A 19540-nucleotide genomic window follows, 5' to 3' on the forward strand; every position below is an offset into this window, starting at 1 on the left:
CTCCTCTTGGCCAGACTCCAGAGTATGTCTTAGACTTGCCTTTGCTGACAGGAATGACTGGCCTGAGGGGCTCATGCTTAGGCAGCTTTTTAAAGCTAACTTTTAGTGGACTTGTATATCCACATTTTTTTGTTTTCATGCTTGATGTTATATTATATTTTATATCTGCTTTTCTGGTTTTGCAGTTATTTTTAAGGGTAAATAAAGTGTTTGTTTAAATGTTCATGTAAAACACTTGTGATAGTTATGTTTTTTTTTTTTTTTTATTAATTCTAAAAGTAGCTGGAGCACCACTCTGTGTGCTGTAAATATAATTACATCATTCCTGGATGGCTTAGATTTATGTTTGCCAGGTCAGGTATAGAACAGGTATGCAGATATTTGCAATTTCTGTAATTTGGCTATTACTGAAATAAATTTATTAAAGAGAGGAGTGATTTTGTTCTTCAGATATTTTTACTACACCTGAGGTGGGTGAAAACTTTGATCATCCATGCCTGTTATATTGATTTCCTCACATTGACTCCTCCCACTAATGTATCATGTCAATTCAAAAACACCTACTAAATGTCACAAAAGCTCAGCCAAACATAGGCTAATATCTTTATGCTCTTCTTGTCTTTGTTGAAACGTGGTTGAAGATTATCTGAAACCCTTAAAAGTAGATTAGTTAGGAAGAAAAAAAACTTAACACCTTTGATAAATCAATTTGTTTTGATTTCCGATTCTGTGTCAGTGTGTGTGTGTGTGTGTGTGTGTGTGTGTGTGTGTGCATGGGTGTGTTGTTGTGTGCTTGTGTGTTAGTGACAATGCATCACTGACCCTTTGATTGGGGGGATAAGTCGCCGCTTGTGCGTCCATCTTGATTTGATGGCCGGAGAGAGGGCTGATTGACCCTGTGACCTGTCCGTGTGGGGCGGCGCTCCTCGGCGTCCGCAGCTCCTGTCAGCGGGTCAATGAGCGACGGCTGCTCGGGGCACGCTGGGCCTTGGCTAAGTGACCGGGCCGGATGACCACCCTCTGCTCTGACCCTTACGGCCCTCTACGGCCACCAGTTAAACACCCACCCCCTCCTCCACCTCCGCCACCACTTCCACCCCAACGCCCGTCTTCCTCCTGTCTCCTCAAAGGCCGACTCTCTCTTCTACAAGCTCAGGTTTGAACAGCTGCTACAACACCGGAAATGCTCCCTACCCATTTCCTAATGGCAGACTGGGATGGAGCAATACTTTTATTTCAGTGGAAATGCGATCTTGACAGCATTCATACATGCATACCGTGAAGAATCACGGGAATTAAACATTAAAAACTTTTAAAAAGCTCATGTAAAATCACTATTACTTCCTGCACTGTAGAACAAGGAGGTAAGGTAATGTAACCCTTCATGTTAAGGTGCATATAAACACCTAATTAGTGGTTTATAACTCACTATAATGTAGTTGTGAACAGATTTTTTAAAAACTGCTAATTATTTATGCATGGTCAGTCATTATATTTCAGCATATGATTATGAATTCCTCATTTTATAAAAAGCCATCAGACCTGCAAGCGTTAATGTTAATAAATTGTTATAAATGGCTTACTGATCTATAAACATTTCTAAATGATTGATTAACCATAATCAGCAAATTACAAACCTTTAAGAGTACAAATTAGTAGAAAGTGGCACCAAATGTAATTCAAACAACAAGTCATCATACCCTGGCTTCTGTTTAATGCAAAATGTTTTCTATTCTAAAACATTACAACATGATATAAGTTTACTTAATGATGATAGGGCAGCAATAAATATAACACAAAAGGAATATAAAAGTAAATACATGGAAACAATTAAACTCAAATAATTCAACTTATTCCATTTCTCTAAGCCTTATGAAAAAACAAGCATCTCATTCTTTTTTTTTCTTGTATAATTGGTTGGAAGGAAGTTCATTCTCTCATTTGCAACATTTTCTGCACCTCATGTAAATTCTGATACTACTTTTATGTTTTAACTTTTGCATCTAGACTTTTCTCTTTTGTCTTAACTTCTCCTATGAGGTCAGCAGATTTGGCCCACGATGCAACAGCCTTCTTTCTTGGTGCACGTGAAGTCTCGGGGCCTCACCACGGCGAGCAAAAGCGCAGCTGAAAGCGGCCCATCCCAGTGTTGGACGTTTGTTAAAGTGAACAGGGTAATGAATTTTAAACTGCTATAGTAACAGCTCTCAGACATGTGGTTTTAGTGTGTGAGCATGGGTGAGTGGGTGGGCGTGTGTGTGTGTGCGGTTGGGATTTGCAGTTTGTGTCTGTGTCTATGTATCTGTATGAATGTAGGGGGGATATGTGCATTAATGGGTGAGGGGGCTGGGAGTCAGGCTCTGTGTATGTGAGTGTATGTGCTGAGGATAAAGACCTAGCAAACCAGCCTGGCTTAGTTGACAGGTGACAAGGGTTGTTTTGAATGGGGATTTTGTAATACCAACAGTGAGGAAAAAGCCGGGGTACCAAGGGACTTCTGAAAAGAGAGAAAGAGGACTTTTCTTCTGGCAGTGAAGGAAGAGAGAAAAGGCCATGAAGGCTTCTAGGGACTTAGGGATCCCACTAATCAAACTGCTCCACCGTCTAGCGCACTCATTTTTATTCAAAACGTAGAAATGCTAAATCATTCCAATCGGATTGATCCCTGTGTCAGTGCCTGTGTGGTATTTTCATTCTCGCCTCTCCGCCGTGTCCTCAACTTTGACATATCAGTCAAGCAAGGACAGGGCTGTTACAAAGAGGACTGATCCAGAGGCAGCCTAATGGTTAAGAAGTGGCATTTTAAATGTTGTTTGTAAATTTGCATAAATTAACTGGGCCCTCTTGAAACAAACTGCTTCAAAACACTTCGTTTTTGAAAGTTCTTACCCCAAATTTGGCAGAATAAAAGCCTGCAGCATCAAACACAGATACAGTGAAGTGGTTTGACTCGGCCTTAGCACTGTGTGATAGTTTGTCTGTATTGTTTGTCAAACAGTAGGCCTGTTATTACATTGTACATGATATTATGAAACAGACTGAGTGTGGGAGCGTGTAACAACACACAATATGAATTCATTAATTACTCAACAAAAAAACTCCCAACAAACCCAAACCCATAGTCCTGCCATATTTTCTTTGTTTTTCAGTTAGAGTCAATTTGTTTTTCAGAAAAATTCCTAAAACACAAATAAATAAATGACAAAACTATAGTATAGTCTGTCACACTGAGAAGTAGTCCATATATTTAAAATTCATCATTCAATAATTTCAAAGTTTTCAGATTACCATGGAAACATGGTTGTCTGTTTGTGTGTGTGTGTGTGTGTCTGTGTGTGTGTGTATGTATGTATGTGTGTGTGTGTGTGTGTGTGTGTGTGTCTATGTGTGTGTGGCATTTATTCATCATTGGTAGGCGTAATATCTGAATGATTAATGCCAGTGGGCGTAGCTCACATGACTGCGATCTCTGTCAGACACGTTTGCAAAGTTTGATTTCCCTGATGTGAAAGTTCACTTTCTTCAGCTCAGTCTCAGATTCCTCGGTTTCTTCAGCCTGTGTGACAGCTTGTAAAATCACATTGAAGGGGCACTGTGGGTCAGTTTACTAGTTATGAGGAGGCTACTCAGCCTCAGCAACAGCTAAATGTCTTCTGTGGCTGCGGAGGAGCTTTGTTAACTCTGGGAACTCGAGAGTTATCTTGTCTTGCATGGGTTTGGAGATGACAAATTCTCAAAGAACGAAAAAATGTAGAAATGTACCTGGCAGGGAGGGTTTAATGAAAACGTGCTACTGGTTTGGGAAATGTACGATCATGCATTTTTGTATCATCACTAAAGATCCAAAAATGGATGTTGATTAAAATCCAGGATATTCCAACTTCTTCTGTACTTTTTCACACTGTCTCTTGTAACAACCCAACTTGAAGTGTAATGTTAAATTGTTGGATTACCCCATTAAGGACAGCCATTCATTTCCTAATGCCCTATCAAGCCCAATATTTTGTACCAAGGCATATATTTACCTTTTAACCCTGCTTAGTACAGTACTGAACAAATGTGCCCATACTAACAATATACCTTCCTAATTACTTTATTAATGACTTAGCTCTATGATCGAGAGGCAACCTGAGGTCAGTGTTTACCTTACTTACCACTCAGTGTATTCTGTGATATTCTCTGCCTCTTTTTTATTGTTAATATGAGCAATTAGATGAAGACAGCAAATAAATAGACAGCTTAATAAATGAATTGCATAGAAAATAAAAAAAATATATTTATCTGTATATAAAACACAAGGAGTACATTTATGTACCACCTCTGCCTCCGCCTCCATTATGTGTAATTATGTTCTGTATGATAGCAGTATACATAATGATAACACTTTTCTTTATTGACCTTATTTTCTCATTTCTGGGGGTCCCTCAGAGCCCACTACATGAAAATGAATTTTTTTTCTTTTCTTCTGACCATAGCAAAACCCAATATGTATACAATTAATGAAGTGGTACACCTTTCTTGTTTCATAAAAACTGGGATTTGTATGTTATGTCATATTGGCTATGTATGAGGAAATATATATAATGTTTTCTTTGAGAACAAGTCATGGCAGACAAAGGAATAGATAGGATATAATCTTACACTGCAATGTACATGTATTTTAAGGTCTAACTCTGTTTTGCCTTTTACAAAACTCCAATAACAGAAATCCAAACAGACTTATATGGGATTTGGGGCATGTAGTGCTGCATAAAAAATACTGTCAACACCAACCACAGATACTGCGCATACACAAATCCATGGTATCACTATGTGTTAAAGGTAAGGCCTCTGAAACCCCAAACAGAAGTAGTGGAAGTATGAAAGAAGTCGTCAGTTCAAAATCACTTTTATAGTCTTTTAAAGTCATGAATAATTGAGCTGGTAAAACAACATTATGTACATCTTTTGAGCTGTTAACGATGACCCAGGGTCTCCAGGACCCCCCAAAGAAATTGGGTTAAGCAAAAAGATGTTGTTGGATAATTATTGTTATTGAGTCGCTACAGACAGTGTAATCACTGATAATCTAGGAAGCTATCACATGTTGCATTCAGAAAGGACTGTTATCGAATCCACATGCATATTAATTTGATGCACATCGTTGCTTTTCGACATTATGCACAGTCATTACACTCTGAGCTCCCCTGAGAGCGTTCACCTCAGTAACATCAGAGTGGATTAGTGGCAGGAGTGAACACAGAAATTCGTAATTGTATTTAAAAGAGACAAGTTTCTAGGGTTAAACACCCCTGCTGTGACCCAGCCTGTCCAATGGAGAACATTTACCCAGGCAAACAGTGGCCTCTCTCCTACCCCCACCCTCACTGCCACCTCCGCCTCCACCTCCATCCCACCACACCCACTATAGCGGCTTGTACCACCCCAGGAATAAAAAGAGGACCACTGACTCAACTCTCATCCTCTCAACCACCGTCCGAGATTAAATCATGAAATCATTTAGTGTTTGTGTGGTCTTGCCTGGCTATGAGCAGAAAAGGATGGACCGGGTGGAGAGACAGCGCAGCTAGAGTCAGTGTGTGGGAACCACATAGGGAGAAATCCCTGGCTGATCCTGGCCAAGACACTTTGTTTTTCTCCCCTCCGTTCCCACCCCTTCCCTCCCTCTCTTTCTCTCTATCCATTTTTGGGTTTTCATTTTTATTCATAGGTTGATCGGGGTGGAGGGAAGGGTGTCAAAAAAGCAGGGGGCAGTTTGTGTGTGTGTGTGTGTCTGTGTCTGTTTATATGCGTGTGTGTGTATAGCAGGAAGGGATTGTTAGTCGGCTGATGCCAGTGGATGTAGGTGCAGGCCTGCCAACAATAGCCACAGTGTTGTTTGGGTAGTTGCGTCCAGGACTCTTGGACATTCTTCCCATGTCAGTATAATCACTACTGGGAGGTAGCTCCATTACGGATTACCATATCATTAATAGTATCCATGACTTTTGTTCAAAGGCTACTTGTGTAATGTTGCCTTGTGGATGACGGCTAATCCGCTGAGCTGCAGCTGTAGGAAAGAAGAGGGGTAGATCCCACCATCAGTTTCTCTCTCTGCCTCACACACACACACACACACACACACACATATATAGACACACACACACACACACACACAACTCCACACATGCAAACACATATAGAGGCATCTCTCTGTCCAGGCCCACGGGGATCAGGCCACTGAAAGACAGATACAAACAACAGTCAAATACAAAGTTCCCCCCATAGAGAAAAAGAAACATCCATTCTACACTTCCCAACTGATCCCCTCCTTAAAGCCAAAGACCAACCCCCCACCTCCCCCCTTTCTCTCCTCTCCTCCCCGATCCCTGAGTTGGCTCTCGTCCTCCCATTAAAGCCCCTCCGCTCTTTAGCGCAGCCCTCCTCTCAGATGGTGGGCCAGATTAGGAGGGGAACAATAACAGTTTTCAATGTAAAATGTGCATCTTGTTAGTCCTTTTTCTCTCCTCTCCTATCTTATGATGGGGAGAGAAAAGGAGAAGCGTAAGCGGCCATTCAAAAAGTTATCTGTGGGTGTCTTCTCTCCACAAACGCTGGCTTGTTCTATGGCTGTTTTTTAATCCTCCCATTTCTCTCTCGACCGCTGGATTTTAGCAGAGAATGCTTTTTTTATTATTTTTTTTGGAGACTTTTTTGTTTGGGTTTTCTCAGCCAGTTTCCATAGGTGTTGACTTCAGTAGATACAAAGTTTCAAGTGGCCGTATCTTCATCAATACTACTTTTAGATGCTTTTGCAGTCTAATAATTTGAGTTAGTTCTGATTTTGTGATGGTTTTAGTTTAAAACACTGAAAAAAACTAAAAATGAAATAGAAAAATAATTTGAAACCCACTCCTTGTCATACAACTTTCTTTTTAAAAAAGTAAACTTTATTAACCTCTTGTCTATCAATAAGAGCAGACGATGTTTGTGAAACCGAGTATGTGTCATTGCCTCTTTTACCTTTTGAAAAATCTTCAAAATACCTGGGATAAACACAGCATGTTGTCTTTACAAAAAGGATGTACAAAAATTATGTACATTTATTCTGAATGGATAACATAAAGTGAGTTTGAAGACTCACTTCATACAGATTAATGTCTGATATCAAACAAGGTCAAATTGAATCTTTCTGTTCAGAGGATCAGTTTAGTTGTTGTTGCTTTGAATGGATCCCAGCCTGAGAGTCACCCCCGATGTTGGCATGTTGGCAGGGAGAGCTGCCAGCTCTGAGTGCAGCAGATACCTCTGAATGATGCACTCTCAAGCCCTTGTTTGTTTTACTAATGGGTATTAATGTTAGGCATAAAAAAACACTGTTTTGTGTGTGTGTGTGTGTGTGTGTGTGTGTGTGTGTGTGTGTGTGTGTGTTGGTGTCTTGGCCTCGTACTAATAGCAGTTCAGCAGAGGCAGCAGGACTGATATTCTGCAGTAAAGTCAAATCAACTCATAGAAACAATATAAAAGAATGTTTGATAAAAAAAATTAGATTAAGTCAGGAACTTCCAACTGAATCTCACGGTCTTTACCAGCAAATGGAGTTTAATTCCTAAATTACTTTTGTTAAGGCTGTAAGCTAGTTTGTCCAACTATTGTTCTATGATCAAAAATGACCTTTGTTTGAATTGGTTAATTTACCTACGTTATCATCAAATCTTCAAGGGTCTGCCAGCAAATATTTTTAGGAGATCAGCGGGAACACCTTGTACAGCAAGTATGAACACCTCAGTTGCTATGTGAAAAATAATCAAGTCAAATGTATGGCAACAGACTGCTCGATTCATCTTAGCTTTCATAATGGTTTATAGGATGTGTAGCAGTTACAATGTCAGGAAGTTTCAGCGCTGTCGTGAAGTTTGAACATAAATTAATTGAGTTTTGTTCGGTGTTAGTTGGAAAAGATAGTGTTGTATTCTTAAATCAGTGTTGAAAAACTACTTTATTTAAACTTAGGTGTGGAAAAAGACATCATTTGAACCTGCAGACAATCCAAAAAATATTTTACTCTCTTACATTAGAGCCCTGTGCAAGATAGAAATATACCTACTGAAATGTTTCCACATGTTCAGCGCAAACAATACAGATACAGATACAGATACAGATACAGATACAGATACAGATACAGATACAGATACATACAGATACAGTACGTATAATGCAAATTCTCTATTCATTAATTCCCAGCCGAACAGGTACAAACATTCATAATGATTGCATTACTTAAGTTTAATGAAGGTGTGAGGCGAAAAGCAACTTGTTTAACTTGGTAAACTGCTCCAAGACACCAGCAAGTTGTTATGAGTGTGAGATGGTCAGGATGAATACAGTCCCTTTTAAATAAAGATTAGAATCATGAGTGCACCCTGGTGGCCTAAGGGTTTAAGGGTTCTCTCTCTCTCTCTCTCCTTCTAATTTTCTGTCATCCCACCATCGCACACCATTTCATAATGGCAAAAATGCCCTGCCCCCCGACCCCTCTCAGAAAAAACCCTTCAAAATCTGAATAATGGAGAACTGTTTTGGTGCAAATAAACTCTCTTTTTCTGATCAGCACCTTTAGAAAACATGTACACACACATTAAAACACTCTCAAACCTTAAAGGATTTGGTAAAATATGTTTGGTTTTTTTATGTTAATGAAACTCTGTGCAGCTGTACCAAAAAGATTGTTTTCTGGCGACCCAGTCTGCCTCATTGGGTGAATGACATTTTTTGTTTCAAGCTGATTGCCTCATGTAGCTGTTGCTCCCATAGTCTGTGTTGTGTTGTTTCATGTTCTTGGTGTCAAACATGGGTGCCCTGCTGTGAAGGTCGCAGTGAGGTCAGTGAGGGTATGACCACTTCGCCCACCACCATGATGACCACAACCATGCGACCAGTCTGACCGTTGCAAACATTGTAAAGCTAAAGGAAATATTCCTTAAATTTACAATATTGTGTTTTTGTAGCTTTCATGCTCTCTCATTGGCTCTCCTCTTTGTTTGTCAATGTCTTTCTTTGGTTCCTCTTCATCCCCTTTTATGTTAAAGCTGCCTCTCCCTCAAAAAGCTCTTTCAGTTAAAAATGAAAGCATTCAGTCACACTATCAACATTCACACGAGAAAATTTATTTGCTGGATCTTATTCAGTTTGACCCAACGCAGTCACTTGAGATGAAGTCTCCGACCCTCACTGGCTGCCAATCTCATTTCTGCTTTATTTCTTTCCCTGGATTGGTTACTCAGATCATGACCTCAGAGGGTGACCTGTGCAGCCCCGGGGTCCCCCCTCGCTGGCCCTACGCTGGCCCCCGGACGCAGCTAAATGCAGAGGAGCGGTCGTCATCTTGCCGGACAAAAGGGCGAACATACCATGCTCACCCCTCATGAGTCCAGCCAAGCGCACAGGGAGCACATTAGGACCTCTGGGTTTTATTTACCCTTTCTTTTTGGCCCTGCAAAGAGTCGACTGGGGCGTCAAGTTTGTCAGGTGCCTCAGCTGTGACCGTCTGACCACATCACAGCTTTTCAGATTCCCAAAAAGCTTCATGTTGCATTCTCCTGATTCACGATGTCAGTTTTCATATTCTCCACTCGCCACTGAAGCGTTACGTTTGAGAGGGATTTCTGGCAGGAATTGCACCATCCCTGGTTAAGACTTAAAGGCTCTCTTAAAGAAACCTTCACTCGTGAATGCAGTCTCACAAGCACGAGAGTGACTGAAGCTGAAAGGACGGCTCCCAGTCTTCACTGAATCCCAAGATGGAAATTCCAGTGCTGTTGGAGATCTTGAGCTCTGCTTGCATAACAGAGGAGAAATAGATGAGTTAAGTATGGAGCAGGGAAATAAAAAGTGAGAGCAGCTTACAACTCGACAGGCCGACTGTATTGTTTCCACTTTCAAATCAGGAAACAACTTTGTTTCCTGTAAAGTCTCACAGAATTTTGCCTATTTATGCTTGATCAGGGCTGGAGAAACTGTTTTTATGAACACTTGTTAGAAAATATAATGGTCTGGTTCACCCACATTACCAACAAGCCTAAAGTTTTCTTTTTATATGCTCAGATTTTGAGGGGATAAAACCACTGCTCGTTTTACTTTACTTAAATAAAACTACCAACATCGTAATGTAAAAAAAAAACAAAACAAAAAAACTCCATTACAACTTAAGGTAAAAATACTTTCAGTATTCTATAGGACGTATCAGTGGTAGGAAATATCAGCAAAATATAAAGTTATATATTTCATTAGTTGATGGTTTATTACATAAAACTGGTTGATTGTTTAATCATAAAATCCCTAACTTTATAATACTGTTTGTATAAAAAATATTAATCTGTAAAGTAACAAGTAAATACAGCTGTCAGATTGGGGTATAAAGCACAATATTTCTGTCTGAAATGTAGTGGGGTAGTAGTATAAAGTAGTATATAGTGGAAATAAATTCAAGTACCATAACTGAGCTTTTAGTTGCTTCCCACCATTGCATATTAATGCTTACACGGTGTAGGTGAATGAAATTTTCAAATTTAACAAAAACTTCTCTGATCAGAAACAGTATAACTGTTACTCATGATAAACCACCTTCATTGGCTGGTGGGTATTTTACTGGAAGAAAGTGGTTCCAGTGAAAATGTATAAAGTGAAAAGATTAGAGATAGAAGTTTTGCATTTTTGAATTGGGCACTTTATTTTAGTTTGAGCCCACTGGATTGTATTTGTTGTCATAAAATAAGACTTTTTTTTTTTTTTTTTTTTTTTAGAACAAATGATCAGTTATTACTTAATATCAACTGCACATATTAAGGGGCTTCAAATTTTTGGATTATCCATAAACATTATCCAAAACGTTTTAAAAAATGAAGTTGTAAAATGAGGATGAAAGATACTAAATCTGGTTGTAGTAGTAGTAATATAGTATGTTTTGCATTCATGGATATTTATATTTCTCATATAAATCATATTCTCTTGGAGTAAACATTTTTAAAAAGATAAATGTAATTTTATAGAAAAATTGAGAAATTACATTTCTGCACTTCATTATTCTGAAAAAAGACTGAAAAATTAGGCAAATATCCTTATTAGGGGCTTCTTTAATTTAACATATTCTTTCAAATCTGAATAATTTATTGATGTTGTCAAACTTAATGCCATTAGTCTTTAACAAAAAGGCCTTAAAACATAAATTATGCCACTCTATGGGAGACGTCTTGTGAAATTACTCACATGGCTTTTTTGCCTCCTCTTTTACTCATACTCCCTTTATAAACACACACAGGAACTGGAATGTATGGTGCTCTTTGTCTAACTACCATGCAAAATTACCTGATTTATCTCAAGCACTTTCTGATGTCACACTGTCTGTGCTCGTGACAAAAGTGTCCCTTGTTGTTGCACACCAGATAACCAGACCCACCCTCATGAAACTCACAGCACCAATCTAAAACACGCTTTCTCAACCTTTTGTCCCCCAAAAAACAAAGAACTGCACTTTCTCTTGGCAAATGATGCCTTAATTGTGCGAGTTAACAAGCTTGCTCTTTTTTCCCATGAATAACAAAGAGTTTGGTCCAATTTTGTTTCTTTTTGTTTGTTTTTTTTTTTTTTTGTTTGTTTCTTTAACTCACGGCTCTCCTCTATAGTGTGTCGTTGCATGCTTGTTGGGCTGTTCCCATGCCGCTCTCTTGCCTCCATATTTCTCATATCGTCTGTGGCAGCGGCCATGTTCTGCAAAACTTTACAAAACAGCTGAAAAAAGACAACGAGCAAGAAAAGTGAGGGCGTGACTGAAATGAGGTCCACAGTGGGATATTTTGTACAGTATTCATTATGTTTTCATTTATATCGGAGATGTCTTTGACCCTTCCCTGCTCTGCCTCCTTTAAAACACTGCCTCTTTTATCACTCTATTCATTTTTGGCTCAAATATCTCAGTTCTAAATGGAGGTAGTGTTGAATAGGACATCTCCATGGATTTGCATAATCTGATGGCATTGCTGGTGAGCACAGAGGGTTGTGCCAAGTGCAAAAAGGTGAAGCCCTCATCCCTTGGCAGGGGGCAGAGACGACTATGGAAAGTCCCTCTACAGCAAATGTTGATTTTACCGAAGATATGTCTGACATAACATCATTTTATTTTAATCCAGCACAAGCAAAATATAAAGAGGCCGCCTGGAAAACTACAATTAATGTTTATTTTCTGAGTTGGTCTTCAGAAACACCCACCTTTCCCCACGAAAAACACACATCATCAGATCAGAAATTGCCACTCTTTACACGCCATGTCAGCTCAGTGATGTGCTCTCACCAGAATCACTCCCAGACAATCAAAAGGCATTGATATGTCGTTTCTCTCTCTCTCTCTCTCTCTCTCTCTCTCTCTCTCTCCTAACAGACTCCATTCATGTCTGCTCTCTTCTTACAGTGCCCGTCATTCTTCAGACATCGCTGGTGCCAAGGCAGTAGGATTGCTGCCTCTCTCTGATGGGAAACTGTTGCTCATGTGCTGGGTTGGCTGCCAAGTTTTGGCATTATTGGTGAGGGGAAGAGGGGGAGGAAGAGAGGGCAGGGGGAGTGGGGGGTGTACAGAAAGGGGGCCCTTTAAACCCCTGTGAGATAGTGGTATCTGTTGTGGGAATGATCTTCATCCCTTTTCCCCCCTTTTCTTAGCGCACTCACTGTTTCTGTTTCTCTCGCTCTCTTCTTCTTTCCCTCTGTCTCCCCCCCGTCCTCCCCCCTTCTCCCTCCCCCCCTGTTCTCTGTCTCTGTCTTTTCATGCTGTAGATCAGACGACCATCCTGAGGTGAGCCAGCGGAGATCCGATGCCACTGGGGCACTGTGATTACCCACCAGACTGGGTGACTGTTGGATTTCTCACAACTTGTGTACTTCTTTGGCTTCACTCCCAAAGCACGACTGCAACCCTCCTTTACAACACACACACACACACACACACACACACACAGAGGCAACACAAACACACAACACTTTGGTAAAGGAAAGAAGATTTGCTGCTGTACACTCAGAAGCTTAGCTTAAATGTCTAAGCCTGACTTTAAAGCTCCTACGGGTGCAAAGATCAAATCACCACTAATGGGTCCCCCTTTAGGGGACAGCACTGGTTTGCAATATTTTTGGCTTGTGACCCCTTAAAGGAATAGTTCAACATTTCGGGAAGTATGCTTGTTTGCTTTCTTGCAGAGAACTAGTTGAAAAGATTGATACCACTCTCTATTAATTAAATATAAAGCTATACAGCCAGCTTAGCATAGCACAATTGGAAACAGAGGGAAACAGCTAGTCTGACTCTGTCCAAAGGTGACAAAATCCAGATCCTGCACCTGTAGAGCTCACTAATTAACACGTTATATCTTGTGTGTTAAAACTGGTGTATAAAACCATTTGTGCTTGTAACCTTTATCGGCATCATCATACAACACATTATGAACATTTGAATAAGATGAGATGTTTCCTTTCTCCATGTATTTTAGGGGTAGATGGAGCTGTGCCAAAAATCCCTTCTCTGCCATAATCAAGTCCTAAAACCTAATTTTCTTAAAACAATAAAAGCAGTTAATTACAGTGAGATTTCTTTTTTCTGATAAAAATAACCTTGTTTCAAAACATTTCTAGAACAGAGGCAGGATTCTGCGCTTAAAAAGTGAAATGCGATGTTAGAAAAATTCTTGAAACAAATTGATTTACATAGCATATTCTCATTGTAATGGCAGATTTCAGGGTTTTTTTTAAGAACACAAGACTTAAGGGACTCAAGTTACAAGGAAAAATGACTTGATATAAAAGATCACAGATCTCGTGTGGCCCCTGAGACTAATCTTTGGAAAACCCTTTGGGTAGTTCTGACCCTCAGTTTGGGAACCAGTAAGCTAGTTTGTGTATACATATCCTAAAAGGAGCACATACGCTCCTCTACATGCTGCATGTACACAAACACAGAGTCTGAGCAAAATGCACAAACTGCAAACCATAGCACACAGAAACACCTTCAGTATTACAGAAATATTTCTTATAAACTGATGATAAAAACATTTTACACAATTACATTTTTATCAGTAGAATCATTTTGCTAAAATGATTTGGTATTTCTGTTCTAATTTGTTAACTGTTTGTAAACTTAGGTGTGGAAGAAGTATTTAGATCTTTTACCTGAGTAAATGTAGCTATAACACAAAGTGAAGTACTCCACAACATGTGAAGTTCTCCGGTAAAATATACTTAAAGTATCAAAACTAAAAGTACTCATTATGCAAAATAAATTCCATTATTATTATTGATACATTAATGTGAAATCAAAATCCCCTTCAGAAACTTTAAGATACAATACCACATGATACACTACGCTACAAAACGCGACGATACGCTACTTTATGCTACGATACGCTACACTACAATACGCTATGATACGCTACATTAAGATACGATACGATATGCTATGATGCGCTATGATGAAGAGATGCATCACTAACTTAAACAAAAACTTCAAAAGACTACAATACTACAAATATTATAAGCATCTACTTTAAACAAATGGCGCGTGAAAAAAAACAAATAGAAACAAATAAAGATAAATGGCACTATGTACTACATACACCAACACAAACGGTGACTGGAAAGTGTATTGAGATAAAAGTGGTCAAATTTGAATGAATGAAATTTGGTGGTGGGTAAAGGGTTTTGTGTCCACAGACAAAAGTTACAGTTATTTAGTAAAAGATTGACAAAATTCTGGTACAACGATATCAGCCTTTTTAAGGGATGAAATGTTTCAGCCTTGAACTTGTTCCCATCATTGTGCCTGTTTCAACAGGATGAGGAAACTTGTTTTCTCTTTATAAACTTGCCTGACTTCATGCTCATCAAAGTAAAAGTAGAGAATCTGAGTGCAATTGTGTTTTTCTTTGACATTCCAGTGATGAATAATTTTTCGAAAGAGTGGATTGTTAATGTTCAGCATGTGATATTAATGCGAAAGATAAACATTCTCCAACTGAAGCTCTACCACTGTGGCTCAGTTTACATGACAATAAATGGTGCAGAGTCCTTTTTTTATCGCTGCTCAGTTTATTATTATTCATGTGATGTGCTGTGGCTAAATCTTTCTCATGTGGCTGCACATGAGTCTTTTTTTCTGTTTAGAGTCAGGATTTAAACCAATATTGAGGCTGTAGGGATCCAAGTATTCCTTCAAAGCCTTTTCTCTTTTTATCGTATTGTCACTTTTCCATCTGCGTGGCCACTGTTTTTCATTTCTTTCATTTGCCCTCTTGTTGCTTGTCTTTTTGGTCAGAGGCCGATTAATGTGGATTTATCCAACCATCCAGGCGATTAATGTGGGCTTATCCATGCGTCTGTCATCTACCCATCCATCTAGAAGCAATTCTTGCATCCATCCTATCTGTCCATGCAAGTAAGCAAACTTATAAGGACACCTATAACACACCTTACTTTTTTGTATTTCAGTCCTATGCCCAGGTACAGGAGCCCAAAATGACAGGAGAGAGAAATGTGCAATGATTTCAGTTTTGCATCTAAAGGAAAACTGGATGAAAAGCTGTTTTCTTGCACTCCTGTCAGAATAGAAACTTTGATTTCATGGTGTTGATTATTTTTCTTCGCGATCACTCAAGGATGAAGCACAAGGAGGCAGAGATTGTTCCCCTTTCACATGCACCACAATGGAGCTCCTTGGTTTTTTTTTTAAATGAAACAACGAGGAGTTTCCCCTCTTCCCTTTCCCTTTTTTACCTTTTTTTTGTACAATCCAACACTACACAACTCACTTAAAGAGAAACAGAAGGGGCCTGGAAGCAGTTTAATGCAATTATTGAGATGCTGTGGTCACATAAAGCAGACACAAACAACAGTTCTCTTTTGATCAGAGTAATTCCTCATTCTGTGTGTGCAAAGAGCCTCTAACTGGTCCCAATATGGCTCTCCTTCGCAAAGTGAGGCCAAAAGATTTCAAAGGCTTAAGAGCAGGTTTATTGTTTCAAATGGTTCATGCCAATGCCATGTTTCTTACTATGTTCTCTGAAAAATAAAACTTTACTCGTCAATAAGTTTTTAACCACAGTGGCTCTCTCTTCCCTGAAAAACATCGCTCATAATCCTGATGAATAGTTCGCCTCATTTGCCTAAATATATGGAAATAGTAAAACTTGGCTAAAGTTCAGAGGGGGACAACTTTTATCCTGTTGTGGCACTTCCTTCTGTAACTCTTCGAGATCCTGGAAATTCAACACTTATTCAAAACATAGCACAATTGCTTTTGATTATTTCAGTATCAAACTATATAAATTCTATAGTGCCTGTGTTAAAGTCTTTATTCCCTTTATCAGGTACAAATGTGTCCTGTCCTTGAATGAAACGTCAGATTTGAATTTTACTGAAGGGGGAATGTTGAAAGAATCAATGGTTTTGTTAAGTGCGGGTTTGTTTAAGTCTGGAGGCCCAGTGAGAATCAAGCTCATGTTTGCCCCCTGGAACCTGCTGTGTCACCCTCTAAACCCACAGATCAGCCCTTAAACAGGTCTGTGGACCAGACTGAGAAAAGCTATAAAGCATTTTCTTTATTGCTGATAGTATTCTGCAAATACAGAGCCTTTTAGGAGCATTTGATAAAGTTTGAGCCCGGTTTCTCCTTTCCAAATGTTTCATTTTCCTGTTGTAAAATCCCACCAAACAGTCATAATTTACAAGATAATTTTGTTTCATTTTATGTCATAAAAAGATCTTGTATAGTTAGTATCTTGCTTTCCGTACATTTCTACTCACAAGGACAAAATCCCTAAATTGAGTTGCACTTTTGCACGTTTTCTCTCTCCTCTCATGTCTTTTTATTTCTTTTCCAAGCACTGTATTCTTACAGGAAGACAATATGACTGTAATTGCTTGGTGTTCTTTACGCAGTGCCACTTAACCTCCAAAGAAATGCGTAAATGATGACAAAACAATCTGAATTTTAGTCAGAAATATTTATTCACAACATGTACATGATCTATCTCCATCATTCACAATCATATAAATAAAAATGACATCAACAAAAAAAAAATTGCAAACGTATTTACACGGCGTGTTGCGCACTGTGCAAACTAAACGTGTTTGCGTGCGTGTGGCCGATGAAGTTGAAGTAGTGGTGATCGAGTCCCTGCACCGGTGACAAGTATCCACCGTGCTGTTGTGTGTGCGCAGAGAGCGGCACTGTTGGGTACGAGATGCCCGGGCTGCGGGCCGAGCTGTGCCAGGAGAAGTGTCCCGGTGGACTCTGCTGGTACACGGACTCAGATGGACTGTGGCTTTGGTGCTCCGGAGAAGAGTGCAGCTGGCTTAGGTAGTCAGACGGTTCCGGCATCGAGCCGACAGAGCCGAACACAGGCTCGGTGACCACACGGGACTTGGACTGTAAAAAGGCGAGGATCCGTGCGTACTTGATGTCTTTGGTTTCAGCTCTGTCCTCTGTGGTCAGGTAGTGCACCAGGTTCTTCATACACTCGTGGTATCCGTAGTGGAAGTAGTTTGCAAACTCAGCAAGAAGTTCACCTAGAATGAATGACAGTAAGCAGCGATTACAACTCTGCCAAGATGACATGATCTAATCCTGGTGCGTAAAAGTGAACTAGAGGTTAACTAAACTAAAACCGGGCTACTTAACTAAAAGAAGGCTGAACTAAAAACCACCCCAATATACTAATAACCCAGATTTATCTGCAGCCAGCATGAAGAGAAGGCGTTGATTTTGCTGACAGAACATTGGTGGTGGGACGCGCAAAGTAAAAGAGCTGCGTGAAAAGTTTACTGACCTTTTTCTCTCCCACGGGGGAAATCCGCTGAGTGGAGCGCTCGCAGATACTGAACCGTCATTTCTAAGATTTCAGCCTTTTCCAGTTTTCCAGAGTTCTACCAAAACATTAAAAAAAAACCAACATCATAAAATGTCTGCAAATATCTACAATGTCTATAATCGCTAATAAACATACACCCATCGTTATTTGTTTATATTTTTTGCAAAAATGATTGATATTGGATAAAAAAGAATGAATCACATATTCAAATATTAGGCATTTTACAATACCTGCTTTGCCAGCGCCATCGGTACTGTTTTCCCCAGCTCGTTCAGGCAGCGGTTGATGCGGTCCCGTCGTCGCTTCTCAATCACTTTGTGAGAGATGGGAGTTCTCTGCAAAAAAAACAGAGAGAGAGAGACACAACATGACCACATGGAATCTCGCTTACAGTTTTCACTTCTGTCAAAGACACAACAAAGTTGTGTATTAAGGCGCGAGGTCTGTACACAAACTGGAACTCCTCGCGACTTCTGCGCGCCGCGCGCTGTGCTGCTCCAGAGCGCGCGGCGGGCATCTGCGCGCCGGGACAGTTTTGTTTAACGCTGAGTCTCCGATGGATGTAGTTATGGTGTCATTTAGTACATTTAACACATTGTAAGTGTTTGTAATGTGATTAACTGCATAACTGTCACCAAATGTTGCGTAAATGTCAGATGTTTCTTTTTTTTTTTTTTTACATTAACAGAGCGCCTTTAGCGGTTGCCACCAGCTGGTGAACAGTAGACTTCTCTTCCACTAGCGTAAAAATGACTCCAAATAGTAGTTCAAAAATATTTCTTAAAAACAGTGAAGTACTAAATCCCAAAATGTAACTCAAAGGTGTTAAAAGTGTCATGTTGCCAAAAATATTTGAGTCCTCAAAATGCAGAGCGCACAGAGAGCGCGTACCTTCCTGTCTTTCATCTTAGAAGCCATCGACGAATATCTGACAAACGCCTCGAAAATGAGTTGAGCTGGAAGCTGGAGAGATGTGTTCCTCTGGCAGGAGATGAAGCAGACTGAGGTTTGAGGGGAAAGCTGGCCCTTATAAAGGGACCATCCAAGGGACCCTGGCATTCATGGTGTAAATTATTCCATGGGATTAGAACCATGCATTGGGTAAATGTGTGCATTTAGGATCAGTTAAAGAAATAGTAAAAATCCAAAGCCATGGGCTAGCAGGGGGGCAAACCTGCTTTGTTAATCCACGTGGCTGTTCAAAAGACACGTGATTACTTTCGGAATATTATTTGCATAGTAACAACCCAGGCGGGAAATAAGAACTGAGCGTTGGGATCGCCTGATCCGGCGGGGCGCACTGTGCGCACTGAAAACAAAGCCGGCGAAAAAAGAAACCCTCTTTCTTCCAACTCGCGTTTCTCACACGATCGCCTGTTTACAAATCCCAGCAAGCGATCTTAACTCTCATCCAAGCCCGGTCCGAGTTTTAAGGCCTGTCCAGTGTCATTAGAGTAATTAAGTAAGCCTTTAATAGGCTGTTCCGCCAAGTTCAGGGGAGATCTTTTGGAGACGGAGTCCCCCCCGTTTGTTCTCGGCGTTTCTCACACGACTTGGTGACACGTCCATCTTTTATGAGAGATGGCAAGCTTTTTGTTTACATTCTTTATTTTGTTGGACTCCTCGGCAGGTGTGTGATTAGCCCTGGCACACGAGCGTCG

At 40.0% G+C, this 19540-nt stretch overlaps 1 protein-coding gene and 1 long non-coding RNA gene across 2 annotated transcripts; one reads left to right on the forward strand and one right to left on the reverse strand.

Annotated features, from left to right (window-relative positions):
- Window positions 1–1045: 1045 nt before the first annotated feature.
- Window positions 1046–16810, forward strand: LOC139637109 (uncharacterized). The gene is made up of 4 exons (XR_011694529.1): window positions 1046–1156; window positions 2049–2174; window positions 12443–12554; window positions 12802–16810. It is a non-coding gene; the product is annotated as an uncharacterized lncRNA (long non-coding RNA).
- A 178-nt stretch (window positions 16811–16988) lies between these two features.
- Window positions 16989–19126, reverse strand: helt (helt bHLH transcription factor). Its single transcript, XM_071504998.1, has 4 exons — window positions 18771–19126; window positions 18110–18214; window positions 17838–17934; window positions 16989–17577 (listed from the first exon to the last, which is right to left on the reverse strand). Exons 1-4 carry the CDS (start codon window positions 18936–18938, stop codon window positions 17102–17104), a joined length of 846 nt encoding a protein of 281 aa, XP_071361099.1. The 5' UTR covers window positions 18939–19126; the 3' UTR covers window positions 16989–17101.
- Window positions 19127–19540: the final 414 nt, after the last annotated feature.

Source organism: Trachinotus anak, unplaced genomic scaffold (genome assembly GCF_046630095.1).
Source record: "Trachinotus anak isolate AG129_WGS33_773 ecotype Australia unplaced genomic scaffold, CSIRO_AGI_Tana_v1 ptg000019l, whole genome shotgun sequence".
NCBI lineage: Eukaryota > Metazoa > Chordata > Actinopteri > Carangiformes > Carangidae > Trachinotus > Trachinotus anak.

Bases quoted from the DNA above. Each gene is read 5' to 3' on its own strand.
- helt (XM_071504998.1), bottom strand. From the start codon at position 18,938: ATGCCAGGGTCCCTTGGATGGTCCCTTTATAAGGGCCAGCTTTCCCCT. The intron at 18,215-18,770 runs GTACGCGCTCTC...TTTTTTTTGCAG, and splicing joins CTAAGATGAAAGACAGGAAG to AGAACTCCCATCTCTCACAA. The intron at 17,578-17,837 runs GTCAGTAAACTT...CATTCATTCTAG, and splicing joins CCCCCGTGGGAGAGAAAAAG to GTGAACTTCTTGCTGAGTTT.